The sequence below is a fragment of the Sorex fumeus genome, unplaced genomic scaffold, assembly GCF_029834395.1.
Source record: "Sorex fumeus unplaced genomic scaffold, SorFum_2.1 ptg000034l, whole genome shotgun sequence".
NCBI classification, from domain to species: domain Eukaryota; kingdom Metazoa; phylum Chordata; class Mammalia; order Eulipotyphla; family Soricidae; genus Sorex; species Sorex fumeus.
In genome coordinates this window covers 34,207,369-34,226,068 of record NW_026606091.1, presented here as the reverse complement: position 1 = coordinate 34,226,068, position 18,700 = coordinate 34,207,369, and the positions used below count along the sequence as shown (strand labels likewise).

General features: G+C 54.5%; 1 protein-coding gene across 1 annotated transcript in view; it reads right to left on the bottom strand.

Moving 5' to 3' along the window:
- COL15A1 (collagen type XV alpha 1 chain) overlaps window positions 1–18,700 on the bottom strand; it is a 97,083-nt gene that overhangs the window by 38,618 nt on the left and 39,765 nt on the right. Inside the window, exons 6-14 of the mRNA XM_056117135.1 lie at window positions 16,183–16,292; window positions 14,533–14,691; window positions 13,704–13,826; window positions 11,574–11,729; window positions 10,990–11,133; window positions 7,629–7,688; window positions 7,168–7,260; window positions 6,422–6,547; window positions 5,919–5,981 (exon numbers count right to left, since the gene is read on the bottom strand). Of these exons, the coding sequence (XP_055973110.1) occupies window positions 5,919–5,981; window positions 6,422–6,547; window positions 7,168–7,260; window positions 7,629–7,688; window positions 10,990–11,133; window positions 11,574–11,729; window positions 13,704–13,826; window positions 14,533–14,691; window positions 16,183–16,292 (1,034 nt within the window). The remainder of the gene's footprint in view (window positions 1–5,918; window positions 5,982–6,421; window positions 6,548–7,167; window positions 7,261–7,628; window positions 7,689–10,989; window positions 11,134–11,573; window positions 11,730–13,703; window positions 13,827–14,532; window positions 14,692–16,182; window positions 16,293–18,700) is intronic.

Genomic DNA, 18,700 nt, shown 5'->3' with positions numbered 1-18,700 from the left:
AAAGGAAGTTAAAGGCAACCAGAGACAGATGCTGCGAAGGCCAGTGTTGCTGCCAGGTCACCCCCCCCCCCCCCACTGAGGGCAGTTAGGGGCACAGCGACTCCCCAACCCCCCCACCCACCCCAGTACTCAGACCCAAGGGAGAGGCTTTGAGAACTCGACCCAACTCCCAGGTCAGTGTGGAAGATGCCAGGTTCTCTTGATAAACAGCAAAAGAGAAAAGAAGGCTGAGTGAGGCCTGAACTGGAGTGTGGAGGGGCCCACACAAGTAGACTGCATGTCCACCCTGGGGGGGGGCCCGGGGCTCCGGGGGAGCAGATGGAACTCCTACAGTAAGGCCCCTGCTGTGAGTTCCGGGCAGGTGGGGACAAGCACGGGGCTGCTGGTTGGCCGCCGGCAAGGCGGCTGAAATTCTGGACAAACTGGGCAGGGGTGAGGCACATGCCTGCCTGGCATGTGGCTGGCCGGAGTCCCGTGCCTGGCACCACTTGGTCTCCTAAGCATCTCTGGGTACAGTCCTGAAGGCCTTTGAGTACTGCCGGGCAGGCTGGGGTAACCCCCAACAGTGCCTCCCTGGACACTCAGCCTGGTGGGCTGTCAGCCTGGTGGGCTGAGAACTGCTGGGAGGAGCCCCCAGTTCTCTTAAGGCACCTCCTCCCTCTAGTTTTTTTTTTTTTTTTGACTAGGAGAACCTGAAGCCCTACCCATCTGCCTCCTCTTGCTGACACTCACAAGGACAGTCAGAGGTGTCTGGTCGTACAACGGGCAGCACCCAGCCCCGGGGAGCTGGGGAACCCTGCAGGGTTGAGAGCACCCCACATGCACATGATGCTCCCCTGATGCTTTTCCTCCCATTCCCTTCCCGAAGCATGCTGGTGTCTCCAGCAGCCGCTGCCCACCCCCACATCTGCACAAATGCAGAGACCAAAACTCCAGAGAGGGTGCAGTCTTGGAAGCACAGTAGAGACAGCAGCAGCCGAGGCATGGCACCGAGGAGAAGAAGACGGGGCAGTGGCGGCTATGGGTGCCTCACGAGGGGAGAGAGGGCATGGTCGGCCAGGGGTTCTTGGCAGCTGACCTAGACTCTCGGGTCCCAAACAGAGGCTACTACCGGCAAAGAGTAAGAGCAAAAGTAAGGTCTGGTGAAAGGGAAACGGTGATGGAAAGGAACCAGAGCTAGGGAATGAAACCATGGAACGGTGGGCGGAAGAACCCTAGAGAAAACTCTAATCGACACACAAGGAAGAGAATTCTATGGGAACCAGCTCGGCGTTTTCCAGAGAGTCATCTGAGGATGCAGGCCTGAGAAGAATGACGAAACAGAGGCACAAAGGATCAGGAGTTCCAACATCTGGGTGTGGGGAGTGGCGGAAGGGGAAAAGGAATAGAGACAGAACAGTTTTGAAGAAATGAGAGTGGAACATTTCTGAAAACTCAGTCTCTCAAATAGCTCTCTCTTCTCCCTACCTATAAAAAAAAAGGAGTCCCACACATGCTCTGCAAACTGTATTAGTGGGACAGAACCCAGGCCTACAGGCGAAGCATGAACATGAGCCCTTGAAGCTATCTATCCATATCCAATTTTTTTTTAAAAGGGACAGTCTTGAAAAGCAAGTGAAAATCTGTTTAGGATTTATCACATTTGAATACTCAGTCATGCTATTTTTAATAAACTATATAATTATGTGAATTAACCATAAATATTGCAGTTTAGGGCCACCACATAGTATAAGTTGCTATTAAGTAAAAATAAAATCAAATGCATCTGAGTGCACTCACACACACACACACACACACACACACACACACTTTAAAAATGGGCCCTTAAGAGACAGAGAAGGGTGATTTGGGAAAGGATCAACATCCATTTATGATAAAGGAGAATTTCAAAACAACAACAACAAAAAAAGAAATTCTGAAATCTTTCAAAGAGACGAGCTAGGTGGCCTTCAAAGACACAAAGCTCAGCGCTCTCCGACTTACATGGGCAGCCTGGGTTTCTGGCAGAGATCACCTTCAAACGCCCGGGACAAGGGCCTTGATCTAGCTTCTAAACAAATCTACTGACCCAGATTCTTTAAGCAACCAGGAGAGTAAAGCAAAGACATTGTTTAAGTATTCAAGGCCTTGGAAAGATTGATATCCTCAGACCCCCTGATACTGGCGAATATATGATTAAAGAACACATCCCAAGGAAAAAAGCAAGAGGACACGTGGTGCAATGAAAAATGTGCTCATGTGTGACCTTTATCTTTCAAAACGAATGTAAAACACCCAAGAGGAATGGTCTGTTCTTCCTCCCAGCAGCCTGGAGTCCCTCCCAAATTCCAGTGTGCTGCCAGGACACGGTTAGGAAACCAGTGGGCTGAGCGATTCTGCAGATTCCTTTGTCGCTCTGGCCCTTTGGGACTCCGGTCAAGGATGAGCCTGAATCAAGTTCTTGGGGCTGATGAATGCAAGAATAACACGTGCAATTCAGATTGTGAAGGGGAAACCAGGACAGCAGTTAACTCCACATGTGAGCTGAAGAACGGATGGTGGATCTGCGGTACTAAGAACAAGAAGGAGGGTGTGAGAGAGATAGCACAAATGCTTGGCATGTGGGAGCCCTGGGTTGAGCCCCAGCACTGCATGGTTCTCTGAGCACCAGATCAGGAGCTGCCCCCTCAAAGCAGCACCAGGAGTGTCCTCAGGAGAACAAGAAAATACAACAAAAAAACAGAAAAAAGTTTTTGGGTTTTTTTTTTTTTTTTTTGGAGGCTGGTCTCCAGCAAACCCTTAACACCCTTTCCGGAAGCTTCTAAATAGCTGGAAAAGCAAGCTAGTTCTTTGCCTAGTCCTTCATAGTCCACAAAGACCTCAGAGTTAACTACTCATCATACGTTGGGGAACATGAATCAAGAATACTTCTAGGGGCTGGAGCAATAGCACAGCAGGTAGGGTGTTTACCTTGCATGTGGCCAACCTGGGTTCAATTCCCAGCCTCCCATATGGTCCCCTGAGCACTGCCATTAGTAATTCCTGAGTGAAAAGCCAGAAGTAACTCCTAAGCATCACCAGGTGTGACCCCCCCAAAAATAAATACTTCTATCAAATGAAGTATAGAATTAATAAGTTTGGTATTTTATTGCTGCTGTCAGTGCCAGGTTTGGAACACAGGGTCTCACATATGCAATGTCCAATTTTATGTATCTTTGGTTGTTGTTGCCTTTTTTTTTTTAGCCTGGTGGTGCTCAGGACTTACTCCTGGCTTTGAGCTCAGGGATCACTCCTGGTGGGCTTGGGGGATCATATGGGATGCTAGCAATTGAACCTGGGTCAGCAGGATGCAAAGCAAACGCCCTACCCACTGTACTATAGTTCTGACCATTTTTTTTTTTGGCAGGGGTGGCGTGGGGTGCGGTATGCCCTTCATTGCTTGGGAGACTCTCTTGGCACAGTTGAGTAGACCATGAAGAGCTGGGGATCATTAAACCTCAGGATTCTGCATGCAAAGCCTTTTTGCACCAACTCCTCACCCCACCCCACTCCAATTCCTCCCCCCGCCCCACCCACCCTGCCGCTAACAAATTCTCAAAGATCATTTACATTTTGAGGACAATCTCACAAATGACTAATATTTTTCCCAACTAGATGAACCGGACCAGATCCTCTTTCGGGGGGTGGGGGGAAGTCCCCACTTTAGCTGAGAGGGATCTCCGTGCCCTGTAGTGAGGAGAGAGACTGATTGTCACAGCAGGAGGGAAGATCCTTCTCAACAGCCAGCCAGCCATGGAGGGCAATGCCCAGGCAGGACTTGTGTCACTGAGAGATGTAAGCTGGACAACGGTGGTAGTCAGGGATGCCAGGATCACATCTATCCGTGGCTGCTCTGAAGTGCCACAGCCTGATTCTGGGGCGTCTCTTCAGCATGCTATCCCTGGTTTATGTGAGTCCATGCTCCTTTACTGATTTGGTTTTGTTTTTAAGTAAATGTCACGGGTAAGTTTTTTTTTTTTTCTTCAGCTCTCCCCAAACAAATTTCCAAGTCTTTCAAGAGCCTCTCCTTTCATTTGACCACAAAGCACCCTAAGCACACAGTGCCACAACTTGAATTCTCAGCCAGTTTTCTGAGGGGAAGGGTGTGATTTCTCTGTCCCCATTCCCCCGGGCCAGCCTGCTGCTCCCGAACGGCTGATCCCCGGGCAGCTAGCTGCACAGTGCGCCTGCGTGCGCGTTTGTGTGCAGAGGTGGGTGTGAGTATTTTTAGGTGCCAGACGGGTGGGTGTGTGCGGGGCGGGGGGGGGGGGGGGAGGAGACATGGGGGCGCTCAGGCAAAGCTGGTAAAAAGAACAGGAAGACAAGGACAAGTCTGTGACGCTTCCTGCAAAATATAATTTCTTAGGAAAGAGTCAGGCGTGTCAGAGGAGCACAGGAAAGCCCGGCAAGGGCTTCTCCTTCTGAGAAACGAGCTTTGCACAGATGCGAGGGACTGTTCCAATGATAATGAGCACACCCGAGAACTCCAGAAACGGGAAATTCAGCTCAGAGGACAGTGGTGGGGCTTAGGACATCGGCACTTCCCCTGACTTCCCCCAGCTTGGATGCTCCTGTCTCGGGGGGAAAAGACCCTCCCACCTCCAAGCCCCATCCAACGCCTGCCTACACCCTGGCCCCAGAAGGAGGTTTGCCTTTCCCAAGTGCCCCACCCTGCTGAGGACCTGGCCATTCTCTCCTCCCAGTTGAGAGCCTGGAAAGGCATAGGGTGTGTGTTGGGGGGGGGGGGGGGAGGACCCTCACTTCTGCATGGGTGGCCAGCAGGACCCTGATGTCTGTGAGGTGCAGAGCCAGAGAAATGCTCTTGCTTTGACAATGTGGGGTGGTTTATTTTTGTTTGTTTGGGGGCCACACCTGGCGGTGCTCAAGACTTAACCCCTGGCTGGCTCTGCACTCAGGGATCAATCCTGGAGGTGCTCAGGGGACCAAACGGGGTGCTGGTAGGGATCAAGCCCAGGTCAGCCGGGTGCAAGGCAAATGCATTGCCCCCTGTGCTATGGCTCCGGCCCCAGCGGCATGGGGTGAGATGGGGTGGGGAGCACAGACGAAGAGAGCTAAGGGGTCTCAGTGTCCTTGATGAAGTGGGAGGGGGGTGCTCAGGAGAATAAATGCTGTGGTGCTGATGGAAGTGGAAGAAGGAGGGGACCTCCTGCCGCTCCTCAATATCAGGAGGAGCACCTGGGTCAGAGCACTGAGGGGAGAAATGGGAACAGACATCCGAGACAAAAAGCAGGTGCAAAGGCCAGGGGACAGGGAGGAAGGGCACATCCAGAACATTCCCAGGAGGCCTCAGAAGGGTGTGCTGGGAGATGGGGCTGGGGTGGGGGTGGGAGTGTAGCCTGAGGGTGTTACATGACTAGGGGCAAGACTGAGGCTGGGGTGGGGACTGGAGGGTGGGCATTAGAGATGCCAGGATAGTGAAGGAAGAGTGCAGGCCAGCAGGAGGGGAAGGAACGTTCTCCCCCCTTTCCTCTTCGGTGGGAAGCCTACCACTGGGGCAGGGGTAGTGGGGGATAAGTTAGGGAAGGGAATAATCGCAGACGGGAAATGTGCCTGCCATAGAGGCAGGCTCGAGGCAGGAGGGAAACTGGGAACACTGGTGGAGGGGTTGGTGTTGGAATATTAGATGCCTGAAACTCAATCATGAATATCTTTGTAACTTTATAGTTCACTCAAAATTAATAAGAAAGAAAGAAAGAAAGAAAGAAAGAAAGAAAGAAAGAAAGAAAGGTGGCAGACAGACACTGAGCCGGGCCTGGGCACCGGAGCCCCCTAGTGGACACAGCCAGCAGAGAGGTCTGGGGCTTGAGGAGAGCTAGCCTCAAAGAAACAATGTCCAGAGGAGTGGCCCGGAGGCCAGGACCCTTCCACCCCGCTCCTACCTTCTCCCCTTTCATGCCAAGAAGGCCGGCTTCTCCATCAGGTCCAGGCTGTCCCTTGGGGCCCTGGGGAGCATAAAGTGACCATCAGCCCTGACATCCCCGACCCTAACCACACACAACACCCTCACCCCCTTGTGGAAGAGGAGGTGCAGACCCAGAGGAGCCTGTGGCTGAGGCTGGAGGGGCCAGGGCAGAGGGTCAGCCCCAGCTGCAGCCTGGCCAGCATGGCTGGCACGTGTGCCGAGGGCCCTCTGCGCGCAGGGATCCCCTCTCTGCGCTGGGGAGTGGTTCGGGAGAAGGCTGGCTGATGGGCCCCTGGGGGCCTCTGGACGCTCTTGTTGAGCAGAAAGAGGTCGCAAGTGCAGGGCTGAATAGTACCCTGGACTCGGACGAGAGCTTCTGCTTATAGAAGGGGACGATTTGTTCTCAGGGGCGCCTCGGTTCTGGGGTTTATGCTCTGCCCCCCCCCCCACTAGAACCATGACAAGGAGCCAAGACCTCACCGGGGGCCCTGGCTCGCCGTCAGCACCATCCTCCCCAGGAGATCCTGGCGGTCCCATGAAAACATCAGCTCCGGGTTTTCCTGGTATTCCAGGTGGGCCAGGTGGGCCAGGGGGGCCTGGAGGACCCTAAAAAAAAAGACAGTTATTCTGCTCAGAACCAGCAGAGCGGGGGATGGATGTACACTGAGCTCATGCCCGCCATTTCTACAACAGCTGGGGAGCAGACAGTGAACACCCACCACACAGGGAAAGGGACTCGCTACACGCACACACACACACACACACACACACACACACAACACACGCACACAGCTCACTGGTCGAAGGGCAGGGTTTTGCACCCTGGTCTTCCTGAGTCCCTTCTATCAGGTTTTTCTCCAAAATGTTTGTTACACACAAACCCCCAAGTGCATCAGAATTTAGATGTGTTTGGCTTGCTTAGTTTTTAGATTAACGAGATATCTCTCAGATCACCTGCTACTTTAACACTTTCTTCTGGGGTTTGTGGGTCCCACCTGGTGGTGCCCAAGCATCATTGGGAGTGACCTTCTTCCAAAAACATGACCAAAGTGGAAAATGCGGATACAAAAACTGAGAGAAAAGTCCAACTGAACCCCTGAGCTCACCCACCGTCAGCCGCCACGACTGCAACATCTCAGAGGCCTGGTTGGGTTTGGTTCTGGTCCCGGCTCTGTACCGACCCGCCCTCCAGGCCCAGTGCGGAGACAGTCCCGGACACCACTCACCCGAAGCAGGTCCTCGCTGCCCACCAGGTCGCCAGAGCCAGAGCCCAGGCCAGAGCTCCAGGCCAGGCCAGAGCCCTCCACCTCCGTGCCCATCTGGAAAGAGAAGAATTCCCACAACTTGGCTTCAACTTTCCAGCCAGATCCAGATCACCCCACCTCTCCCCACCTTCTCCCAACCTTCCTTCCAGCCTTCTGACCCCGTCTCTTTTCAGTGCCCTGTGAAAAGGGACCCTGTCCCATGAAGATGAACTCTGTCCCGTGAGGAGGGACCCTGTCTGATGAGGAGGGACCCTGCCCCGTGAGAAGGGACCCTGCCCCGTGAGGAGGGACCCTGTCCTGTGAGGAGGGACCCTGCCCTGTGATGAGGGACCCTGTCCTGAGATGAGGGACCCTGTCCTCTGACGAGTGATTGCTCTGTCACAGTGTGACTGTCTCGTGACAAGTGAGGCCCGGGCACTCACCGTGGTTCCAGCAGTTCCAGTTGGTTCAGGGGACACAGAAAGCCACTCCTCAGGTATACCCTAAAGAGAACAAGAGGGTCAGTGGTGGCTGGACACTGCCTCCCTCTGACCCCTTTCCTGGTTGGCAACTGCTGCTCTTGGCTGGTCAGAAGAAAGTTCTGGTCTTCCAGGACAAAACGGAGCACCCCATCCCCTCTGAGGCTGTGGAACCCTGGCTCCCATTCACATGAGGGGACCGCCAGATGGACGGGGGACATGCACAGCTGAGTCATCCACAACTCCCTGGTCCAGGGCCTTCGGGTACCCTGATGTCCAAACCTAGTGGACTCAGCCTCTCCTCCTGGCCCTGCACGCCTGAGAAATTGATTATTCGGGGGCCACTGCCTCCTGTGGCAGTAGTTGATAGTAGTTTGACTCAGTTTACCCCCCCCAAGGGTTGGAAAGTTAAACCACCTGAACGTTTTTCTTTGATGGACACTACTGGGATAAACATCCTTATACACAAAACCATTGCACACATCAGGCTTTCTCCTTGAGGACTGGTTTCTAGAACAGCAGTTTCTAGTCAACAATGTGCAGTTGTTTAGTCATGAACATGGGTCAACAAAGAACTCTCCAGAAGGAGCAAACCCATCATGGTCACTGAGCACCAACTTCTGCTGCAGAAAAGACAAAGGCTCTAAGGACAGTTGGCCACAGTTGTCACACACCAAAACCAAACAAGATAAGAAAACAGAGACAATCATAGGCTAATAGAGATATAAGAGACACATCCACAAGTGTGACGTGGAGACCTTGTTTAGATCCAAATTCAAACCAACAACTTAGAAAGGGCCCTTTCTTAACTATGAGGGTACTGAGGAATATTACAAAGGGGACATTATTAGTTTTGTGAGACGCATAGGGACCCTGACTAAGAAAAATCAAAGGTCCTAGATCAACCTATTTGCAATACAGATGGAAGAGTTTACAGGTTAAATAATGTCTGGGATTTGTCTGAATATATTCCTGGGCCTTGAGAGGTGGTATTGCAGGTAAGGTGCTTGCCCTGCAGCTATTTTCAAGTAAATACACGCATATGTGCAAATCTCCTTTCTGAATAGATGCCCAAGGACCAGGGGAGCAGCTCAGGTGATGGGTCACATGCCTTTACCGTTATCAGGTCCCATCCCTGATAACTGCAGGGGCACCTGGCACAGCCAGGCGTGGCCCCCACAATAATCAAAAACATTAAGACTAAAAATATTCACAATAATTAAAGCTGGTGAGAGCAGGTGTGTCAGACAAACCATCTTTAGCACAGCAACTCAATGTGACGAATAGGTAAGGGGGTTATTATTCTAAGTCCTTTTGTTTATTATTATTAATTATTATTGTTATTGGGCTGGAGCAATCGCACAGCGGGTAGGGCATTTGCCTTGCATGGCTGACCCAGGTTATATTCCTCCATCTCTCTTGGAGAGCCCAGTAAGCTACCGAGAGTATCTCGCTCACACGGCAAAGCCTGGCAAGCTCCCTGTGACGTATTCGATATGCGAAAAAAAACAAAAACAACAAGTCTCACAATGGAGACATTACTGGTGCCCGCTCGAGCAAATCGATGAACAATGGGAGGACAGTGCTGCAGTGCATTATTATTATTGTTATTATTTACTTCCAAAGTTTAAAAACATTATAGCAAAAGGAGAAATGGCTCAAGGTAGAAGTGATGGCCAAGAGGCACTGCTTGGAGCCACCTGGGGTAACTGTGAAGAGATATGGAGGGGGTCTGCAGAAGGCTGTTTAGGTGTTTACCACATGTGGATGGTGTACAGGCAGCACCTCTAGCTCACTTGGTGGCTTCCACACCCACAGCCCTGCAGGGTCTCCTGAAAGCTGGGCTGGGCACCAGGGCATCTCTGGCTCTCAGGAGGGAGCTCAGCGTGGCTTCAGCTCTGCAGCCAGCATCGGCCTGGAGCTCCCTCTCACCCCACTTCTTTCACAGACACAAATGCACTGAGCATCGGGGCTCTCCTGGAGGGCCTTTTGGATCCTGGTTTGGGCCCTTCTGAGAAGCTTGAAGACATGAGATCTGCAGTCCAGCTCTGCCTCACTGATGCATGTCATGGTTCCAGCATCTGCCCCCTCCTGGTCTCCCTCTCCCCGACCCCCAAGAGAGTGGAGGTGTGAGTATGAGCAGGTGCTGAACCACTGTCCGTGAGTAGGGTGCTTCCTTGCTCGGTTGGGAACAAGACCCTGCTTCTCTCCAGCCCCGAGGTTGGGACCAAATGGATGGACAGCACTAAATCCAGATGCAGAGAGCAGGCCTCTGGGAGAGCCTGAGCCATTAGCCTTCAGGGTCCCGAGGCCCCACTCTCCCCCTCTGCCTCGGAGTTCTGTGCCAAGCATGTGCTAGGACCAAAGCTCCGGGAGGGCATGTGGGTCTGGTGGCCTGCTTCTGTTCCAGGCAGCGACATCAGAAGAGCTATTCCCTGATGCCCACAAGCCCACGCCAAGGGCCAGCATTGGGCCTCCTATTTCTAAGATGGAATTCCAGTGCCAAGGGGTGAATCTCCACGCAGAGACAGAGCTCGCAAACGCTCCCTCGATGGACCTCACAAGTAAACAGAGGCCCAAAGCAGGCAAAAAGTTCGCTTGAGCACAGAGCTGCCATGCAGAATTCCAGAAACTTGTGCTTGAGGGAACTGCAGACCCTCCCCTCACAACACACATGCGCACACACACACATGCACACTGTCTCTTTATTTTATTTCAATTTGAAGGCCACTCCCAGGGATGTTGGGGAGATCATACAGTGACTGGGATTGAACACAGGGCTCCCATAGGTAAGGCATGAGCTCCAGACCTGTAAGCCAGCTCCTTGGTTCAAGCAGGCACACGCGTGCACACACACCTGCATACTCACTCACACACCTGCACACATAAGCACACAACTGCACACACATGTGCACATACTCGCATGCACACACCTGCATACACATGCACATACATACATGCATACACATGCACACACATGTGCACACACATATATTTCTGCTTATACATCTGCACATACATAAATACCCGTGTACACAAGCACACACATGTGCACACACATGCATACACACACACACACACAGACACACACCATGAATGCATCTGCACACACTCCACAACGGGAGCCTCAATGACAGTCTCTGCTTCTCAGGTGGAAATCCTTACTCAAATGGGGGTCCCCAAATTTAGATTTTCCCCCTCCTGCTCTTTCCCTATAGACTGCAGCTTGTGTGTTCCAGGTTGGAGGACCCTCAAATGCTCAGGCTCAGTCCTCCTGAAAACCAAAGTGGACCCTCCCTCGCCTTGGGGTCTCTGGGCTGCTTACCTGGGTGACCACCCCCTCAGGTGCCACGGTGGGTATGGCGAGCGGAGTCCCCTCCGGGGGTGCCAGGCCCAGCTCCCCTGCCCTCGTTGGGGAGAGGAGCGACTCTGTGGGGGCTGCTGCTGAGTCTTCATCACCACCAGGATGCTGAAAGCAAAACCAACAGACGACTCCGGTCAGTTTCTGTGCTGCACGCCCAGTGCCCCGTGCCCCACCTCCCTGACCCCCGTGATGTTGCTGCAGGAGACAAGGTGATGTCGTTCACCAGGCCCTGATCTCACCCAGGCGCTTCCCTGCAGGCATGCCGGCCCCATGTCCAAAGCAGCAGGGACGCCCACTGAGGCAGGATGCCCACCGCCCTTCTCCCTGCCACAACCCTTCCAACTCCCAACCACTCATGTTCCAGAAAGTTCTCCTTAGACGCAGCTGGGAACCAGGTAGCAGGGGAATAAAATCCCAGATGTGCCCATCCTTTGCCACCATGCTCCTTCCCTAGTACCCTGGCCCTCTCCAACGACCACTCCCCTAACTAGCACTGAGCGCGGCCAAGTCTGCTCTGAGCCCTGGGAGCCTATAGGGACACTTACAGCAGTGCCTGTGTGCTCAGGGGCCACTGTGGGTTCGAGGGGGGCCAAGCCCTCTGTGGGGACCCCACTGGCCTCCTCCACCTCCTCCTCCACGGTGCTGAGGGGCCCTTCCGGGGTAGTCACAGCTATGGTCACACTGGCTTCACTCGTTGGATCCTGAAATTCAAGTGGCATGAGGCTTGAGGGGAGGGAGGCAGTTGGTGGCCCACATGGCAGCACACACTCCTCGAAGCCCCGGTGAGGACGTGCCATCCACATGAGGCCCGTGCACACCTGAGGCCTCAGCAGCGTGGCCCTGATGAGCGCCCAGACTTAGCGTGTGCGTCTTCAGCGATGGAGCCCCCCCTAGTTCTGCAGCTCTGCAAGTGACACCCCCATCCCTGCTACACTGAGACAGGGTAGAACTGGATGGTGGGATGTGACCCAGTGACCCACGGCCTGCTCTGCAGGGCCGGGGTTGGGATTCCCAAAGCCAGAGTGTGATCCTGGGGTGCAACTGGGCACTGTGGCCACATGGGCGACTTCTAGACCTTGAGACACTGATCAGAGCAACAACAAAGGTGGGGTGGGTACAGTCTGTTCCCTGATTTTCTCACCCATGGGACAAAGATTCTGCCTTTGGCAAAGGAGGAGGAAAATGAAGAAGGCTGAAGGAGGAGTGAATGATGAGTGAGGAGAGAGAAGAGGGAGGCAGTCATGTGGATAAAAGAATCTGCGTGGGGGGCTGGAGAGATAGCACAGTGGGTAGGGCATTTGCCTTGCACGGGGCCAACCCGGGTTCGATTCCCAGCATCCCATATGGTCTCCTGAGCACCTCCAGGAGTAATTCCTAAGTGCAGAGTCAGGAGTAACCCCTGAGCATCACTGGGTGTGACCCAAAAAAGCCCCCCCCCCAAAAAATCTGCATGACTTAGAGTTACAAGCTACAGTTATAGCCCCTGGGCTGCTCTGGGAACCCAGGGAATTGTTAGTGCATAGCGGGGTGGTCCTATAGTGAGGCCAGATATACAAGTGTATCAAAAGTCATTTTTGTTGTGGGGGGTGTTGTTGGGGAGGTGGTTTAAGGCCATACCCAGCAGTGCTCAGGTCTTACTCCTGACTCTGTGCTCAGACATTACTCCTGGCTCTGTACTCAGGGATTACTCCTGCCAGCTCAGGGAACCATGTGGGACATCCAGGGTTGAACCTGGGTCGGCTGCATGCAAGGCAAGTGCCTTATCCCCTATACTAGCTCTCCAGCCCCATCCACTCAGCAAGTATATTGTGATTGCAGGAATGAAGCTTTGTCAGCAAAGAAGAGAGGTGCAGCCCCCTGTCTTCTGCCCCTGAGCCCATAAGGTGCCAGGAAGGAGAAGTGTTGGTCACTGCAGTGCTGGTCACTGCACTGACTGTGAGGCCTTCCGAGGAGATGGCAGGAAGGGGCCTGTCATTGCCGTCCCAGCTGAGAAGCAGGGGTGAGAGGAGGGGAGCAGCAGGGGAGGTTCTGGCAGAGGGGAGTGAGGAGAGAGGACTCTGCAGCAAGAGGGAAGGAGGAAGATTCCAGACACTGAAGGATGGTCAGTAAGGTGGGAGAGACAAGGGCTGGGAGCTGGTGGCCCAAGAGGTCTGGCTAGGCCATTTGAGTCAGGTGGGGGAGTGGGGTATGTGCACAGGGAGGGGAGGGGAGAGGGGGGTGCAGGAGGAGGGAGGTTCAGGGTCAGGGTGGGACGAGGCGTCTCCCTGCAGGGTAGGAGGAGGCTGGTTCTCATCATGGATAGGTGGGAAACTCAACAATTTGGTGGTGTGTGCAGGAAGGAAGGCAGAGGAAAGAGGACCCTAACCGGCCCAACTCACAGGGCTGGACATTTGAAGGACAGGAAGTGAGGTCAGGGGTGCGGGTGGGTATGAGGATGGCTGAGACCACGCAGGAACAGACGTTGGAGGCCCGTGAGACACCTGTGTCCTGCTTTGGAAGGGGGACCAGGCTCTCCACTTGGGCCCAGGGAGTTGGGCGGGACCCCTCAGTTGGCCCACTGCTCTGCTCTCTCGCTCCATTCCAGCTCTCTCCCTGAACACCCTCCCGGCTCCTATGGACATGCCCAGGGGAAGGAAGATGGACCCACTGTGGGACTCTCAGCCTCAGCTCCTTACCCGCAGGACTCCCTCCCCGGACTCCGGGGAGGACCCGCTGCCGGCCTCTGGCTCCCCGGATGCGCTGATGGGCACCTCGGCCTCTCCTGCTGACGCTGCGGAACCTTCCTCTGGGTCTGGGTCCTGAGCAGAGGATCCAGAGGGGCCGCGTCAGGGTTCAGCAGGAGGGGGACAGGCGGGAGCCGCTGGCCGGGAACCCCCCACCCTCACCAGCAGCCCCTGTCCCCAGGTCTCAGTGATGGCACTGGGACAAAAGTCAGGGCCTGAGGACCCAGGGCTCCAGGCTGCAGGTGTGAACCCACTCCGGGTCCGTGCTCGCTGGTACACCCCACACACCTCATCCTGTCCCTCCCCAGGACCCCCCAACAATCATGGGAGCAGATCCAAGGGATACTTTTAGCCTATGGCCCCTGGAGACAGGGCCTGGAACTGGGTGGAGAGGGGTCCACCCCCGAGTGAGCCCATCCCTGTTCTGACTTCGTTCATAGGCCAGCTTTTTCTGTTGCCCCCCCACTCAGAACTCAGGGTGGTCTTTCCTGCTGTACCCCAACTGCCCATCTGCACTGCTGCTCTCAGCCCCCACAGCCCCCGCCTTTATCTCTCCAGCCTCTGCTCTTGGAACACTGTCTCATATTCATGGACATCACTGAGTCTAGCTCTGCAGCCCTCGGGGGAGCACCCGGAGCCGCCCCCCCAGCTCCTCCTGGCACCTCTCACTTCACCGGCCCCAGGACCTGGGTGTGTGCTTCTTGACCTCCCCATGATTCTACCAGGTGAGGCCAGAGACACTGCATAAGGGAGCAGGAGAGTCAGAGCATGTGCAACTTACCGGAGTGGGCCCTTCCCCGGAGTGCTCAGCGGGCGCCTCGAGGGTCGGGGTCCCGGGGGTCATGCTGTTGGGCTCTGGTTCCCTGGCAGTGCTGCTGGGCACCTCCAGGGTGCCCTGGGCTGCCACGGTGCTTGGTAGAGCTCCCTCGCCAGTTGGGGCCTGGGGACGGAGGCTCCATGTCTGGGTGCCGCTCTCTGCACCCATGGGGGGCAGTGCAGAGTGTCAGCCCAGGTGCTCCAGCCCACTGGCGCACACAGGGCCACGCACTCCCTCCTGTGTCCCGCTACTGCAGCAGCTCCAGCTCTTCAATCCGCACAGGCTGCCCTCCCCCTCTCCCACCCCATGACCACCCTCACGCCCCTCTGATCTCCAGAACACCCCAACATCTTTGCCCCGAAAGGGCTTCAGAAGGTGGTTTGTTGTTGTTGTTGTTTGCTTTTTGGGTCTCACCCAGCAATACATAGGGGTTACTCCTGGTTCTACACTCAGGAATTACTCCTGGCGGTGCTCGGAGGAACATATGGGATGCTGGGGATCAAACCCGGATCAGCTGTGTGCAAGGCAAACACCCTACCCGCTGTGATATGGCTCTAGCCCCCCACTCCCTGAAGGTGTTTTAAATAAGGAACAGCGGCTGGAGTGATAGCACAGCAGGTAGGATGCTTGCCTTGCACGTGCCTAACCAGGTTTGATTCCCGGCATCCCATATGGTCCCCTGAGCACCATCAGGAGTGATCCCTGAGTGCAGAGCCAGAAGTAACCCCTGAGCATCACCAGGTGTGGTCCAAAACTCCCAAATAAATAAATGAATGAATAAATGAAAAGAAAGCCCCAGAAGAGGTCTGAGGACCATGGGGATGTTGGAGGTGTGTAACTCAGAGGTTTATTCGGCTTCAGTGCACAGGGATCACTCCGGGTGCGGACTCACTCAACCAGGTTGGCTGCAGACATGACATCTGTAAACGCTTTAACTCCAAGACGATCTCTCTAGCCCCAAACTTCCACAGAAAAGGTCCAGACCAGAATTTGGCCAGCTACATTAAAGAGGTGCCATTTTACCCAGGGGGCTGACTCTGCAGAGGTTAGAACTCACCTCTGTGGGTGGCTGTGGGGAGGAAGAGGAGGGAGGAGAAGGAGGGAAGCCAACAGCAAACTCTCCGCCTAGCTCTGCCTGGGCCCCGGCTGCTGACGGGCCTGGGACACCTGGTCTCTGTATTTCTGCTCATGCGATTCTGAGCTTGGCTTTTAAAGCCCCTGTGGAAGTCAACTGCCAGCAGAGAGGGACTGGGGAGGCCAGAAGTGCCCAAGATTTTGTCCCCAGCTAGGGGGACCAAGAGCTAATGTGGCAGGTTTCCATGGCGGCCTTGGGGAGAGACACATTTGCAATCAGATGGCACCCGGCAGTGTCCAGCACCTGAAAACTGCTTCTCCAGATGTCATGGCTCAGCACTGGCCTGGGCACCCCCATCCAGGCAGCTTTGGGAGTCTGAGTCGGGGCTCATGGTGCTTTCAGGGGCAGAGAGGAGGCAACCACATGCCCATGGCAGCTCAGACCCATGGCTCTCCACAGTGCCCAGCTCAAGTCACCACCAGGTCTGCCATAGCCTGTCAGACTGACTACTGACTCTCCAGCTGCACACAGCCCCTCACCTCTTTGGTGATGGGCAGGAAGGTCCCGTCTCCGGAGCCAGCCTCTGGAATGGGGGTCCCGTCCACAGCCTGGTCCTCCTCGGTTGTGTCATTCAGGATCTCGCCTGAGCCTATGGGAAGCATCAGACTGCAATGAGCAACTACAGTTTCGTGACCTTGTGAAACAGCATGGTTGTTGACTGCCCAGGAAAGATGTCCGTGCTTGAGGATTAGGAGGGGAAACAGGCGTCAAAAGGGAGAATTAGGGGCCCGAGAAATGGTACAGCAGATAAGGTGCAGCCGGTTCAGTTCCATCACCAATGGCATCACAAGTGGCTACCTGAGTCCTTCCAGGGGTGACCTCTGAGTGCAGAACAAGGAGAAACCCTAAGCACCAAGGAAAAGGAGGAGGAAGAGGAGGAGGAGGAGGAGGAGGAGGAGGATCAGGAGGAGGAGGGGAAGGGGGAAGGGGAAAGGGGAAGGGGGAAGGGAAGGGAAGGAAGAGGAGGAGGAGGAGGATGAGGATAAAGAGCAGAAGAAAAAAGCATAGGAAAAGGAAGAAAAGGAAAAGGAGGAGCAAGAGGAGGAGGAGAAAGAGCAGGAGGAGAAAGCATAGGAGAAGGAGGAAAAGGAAAGGGAGGAGGAGAAGGAGAAGGTAGAGGTGGAGAAACAGGAAAAGGAGGAGGAGGAGGAGGAGGAGGAAGAGGAGAAACAGAAGAAGCAGAAGAAGCAGTAGCAGCATTATTGTGACTCCGTCACTGGCTCTGGCACTAACAGCCAGGAGGGAGCCCTGCTTTGTCACTTGGAAGGTGACCTGTGACAGGCTGAGTACCTTCTGGCTCAGGGTCATCATCCATAACAGTGGAGAATTCTATCTCTAGGGTTTTCTTAAGGATTATGTGTTAAAAGTATCTGATAAACAAATACAGGAGAAGCATTGAAGACAGACCCTGGCCACCAATAAATATTTCGTCTCAGTGTGCATCTATAGTTGTAAGTAGGATATATGAGTAGATGCCCTTTGAAAACTACAGAGTATACGGGTGTGGCCCCCACCAAAAATAATGAACAAGGGCTGGTGTCATAGTACAGCAGGAGGGCACTCGTCTTGCACAGAGCCGACCCGGGTTCTATCCCTGGCACCCCATATGGTCTCCTGAGCACAGCCAGGAGTGATCCCTGAGTGCAGAGCCAGGAATGAGCCACGAGCACAGCTGGTTGTGACCAAAAAAAAAAAAGAACCGAAATAAAACTCAACAATTTCAGCACATAGGAATATACAGGTTCTACCATCGTTATAGGGCTGGAGCAATAGCACAGCGGTAGGGCTTTTGCCTTGCGCGCAGCTGGCCCGCCAACCCAGGTTGGCCTCTCTCGGAGAGCTCGGCAAGCTACTGAGAGTATCTCGCCCTCACTGCAAAGCCTGGAAAGCTCCCCATGACGTATTCGACATGCCAAACACAGTTACAACAAGTCTCACGATGGACACGTTACTGGGCCTGCTTGAGCAAATCGATGAACTATGGGAGGACAGTGCGACAGGGCTACCATCGTTATAAAGAAAGACACTACTGACATGCGTGATAATTAGTCCTTGGCACTGAGGTCACTGTGCTGTGTTTAACCACAGTATTAGCCATCAGCTTCCTCCAGAGGCTCCACAAGGGAATGACGGATCCCCCCCACACCTTTTTTGGTTCATGCACACTGCATTGCTTAAACAACTTCCATGAGCTCCATCCCTAGAGACTCTCCTACTCCCTCTTCCCCAACTGCGAAGGCCCCCACTGCCACCTCACAGCTGGCGGGAAGAGTCACACCAGGAATCCAAGCTTCCTCTATGCAGTTCCCCCTCAGTGCCTGCACCCTGCTCTGAACCTGCATCACACCTTTACTTCTAGCTTGGTTTTACAGAGGTGGAGGTCCCACGTCAGTGTCTTGGTAAGATGGAGGTCCTCATGCCATCGCCCTTTCACACACGCTGTGCTCACATGTGTGGCAGGAGAAAGACAGTGTGGGAAGGAGGGGCTCTCACCCAGAAAGGCTCTGGGTGGCCAGGAGTGGCCTTCGCCAGCACCTGGTGTTCCTGCATCCTCTCCAAAATCACCACTAGGGGGCGCCGTGCAGGCAGCTCTAGAGACCCCATGCCTGGACACTCCTTCCTGCTCTTGGAGGCTGGGGTCGGGGGAAGCTTGGAATAAAGCTATCAGCGGCTTTCCCAAGCAGGGGACAGGGCTGGGACTCTGGCTCAGCCTTTCTCCTCACCACCTGGGCTGCCACCTAGCAAGGAGAAAGGGAATACGTCAGGTCCTTCTCTCTGTGTGGTCTTTTGTCGGCCGGAGTGGAGGTTAGCTGATGGTGGGGCAGGGCCAGCTGGGCTGGGTTCTGAGCCCTGGCATCTCCACTTGGCATCCACCTACTTTGCACTCACCCCTCTGTCTAGACGAGGGCCTCGCCCAGGGCCTGCCGCCTCTGCCCGCTCCTGGTGCCCATTCGGGGATGCTAAGGCCACCCACAAGAACAGCACACAGGCTCAGAA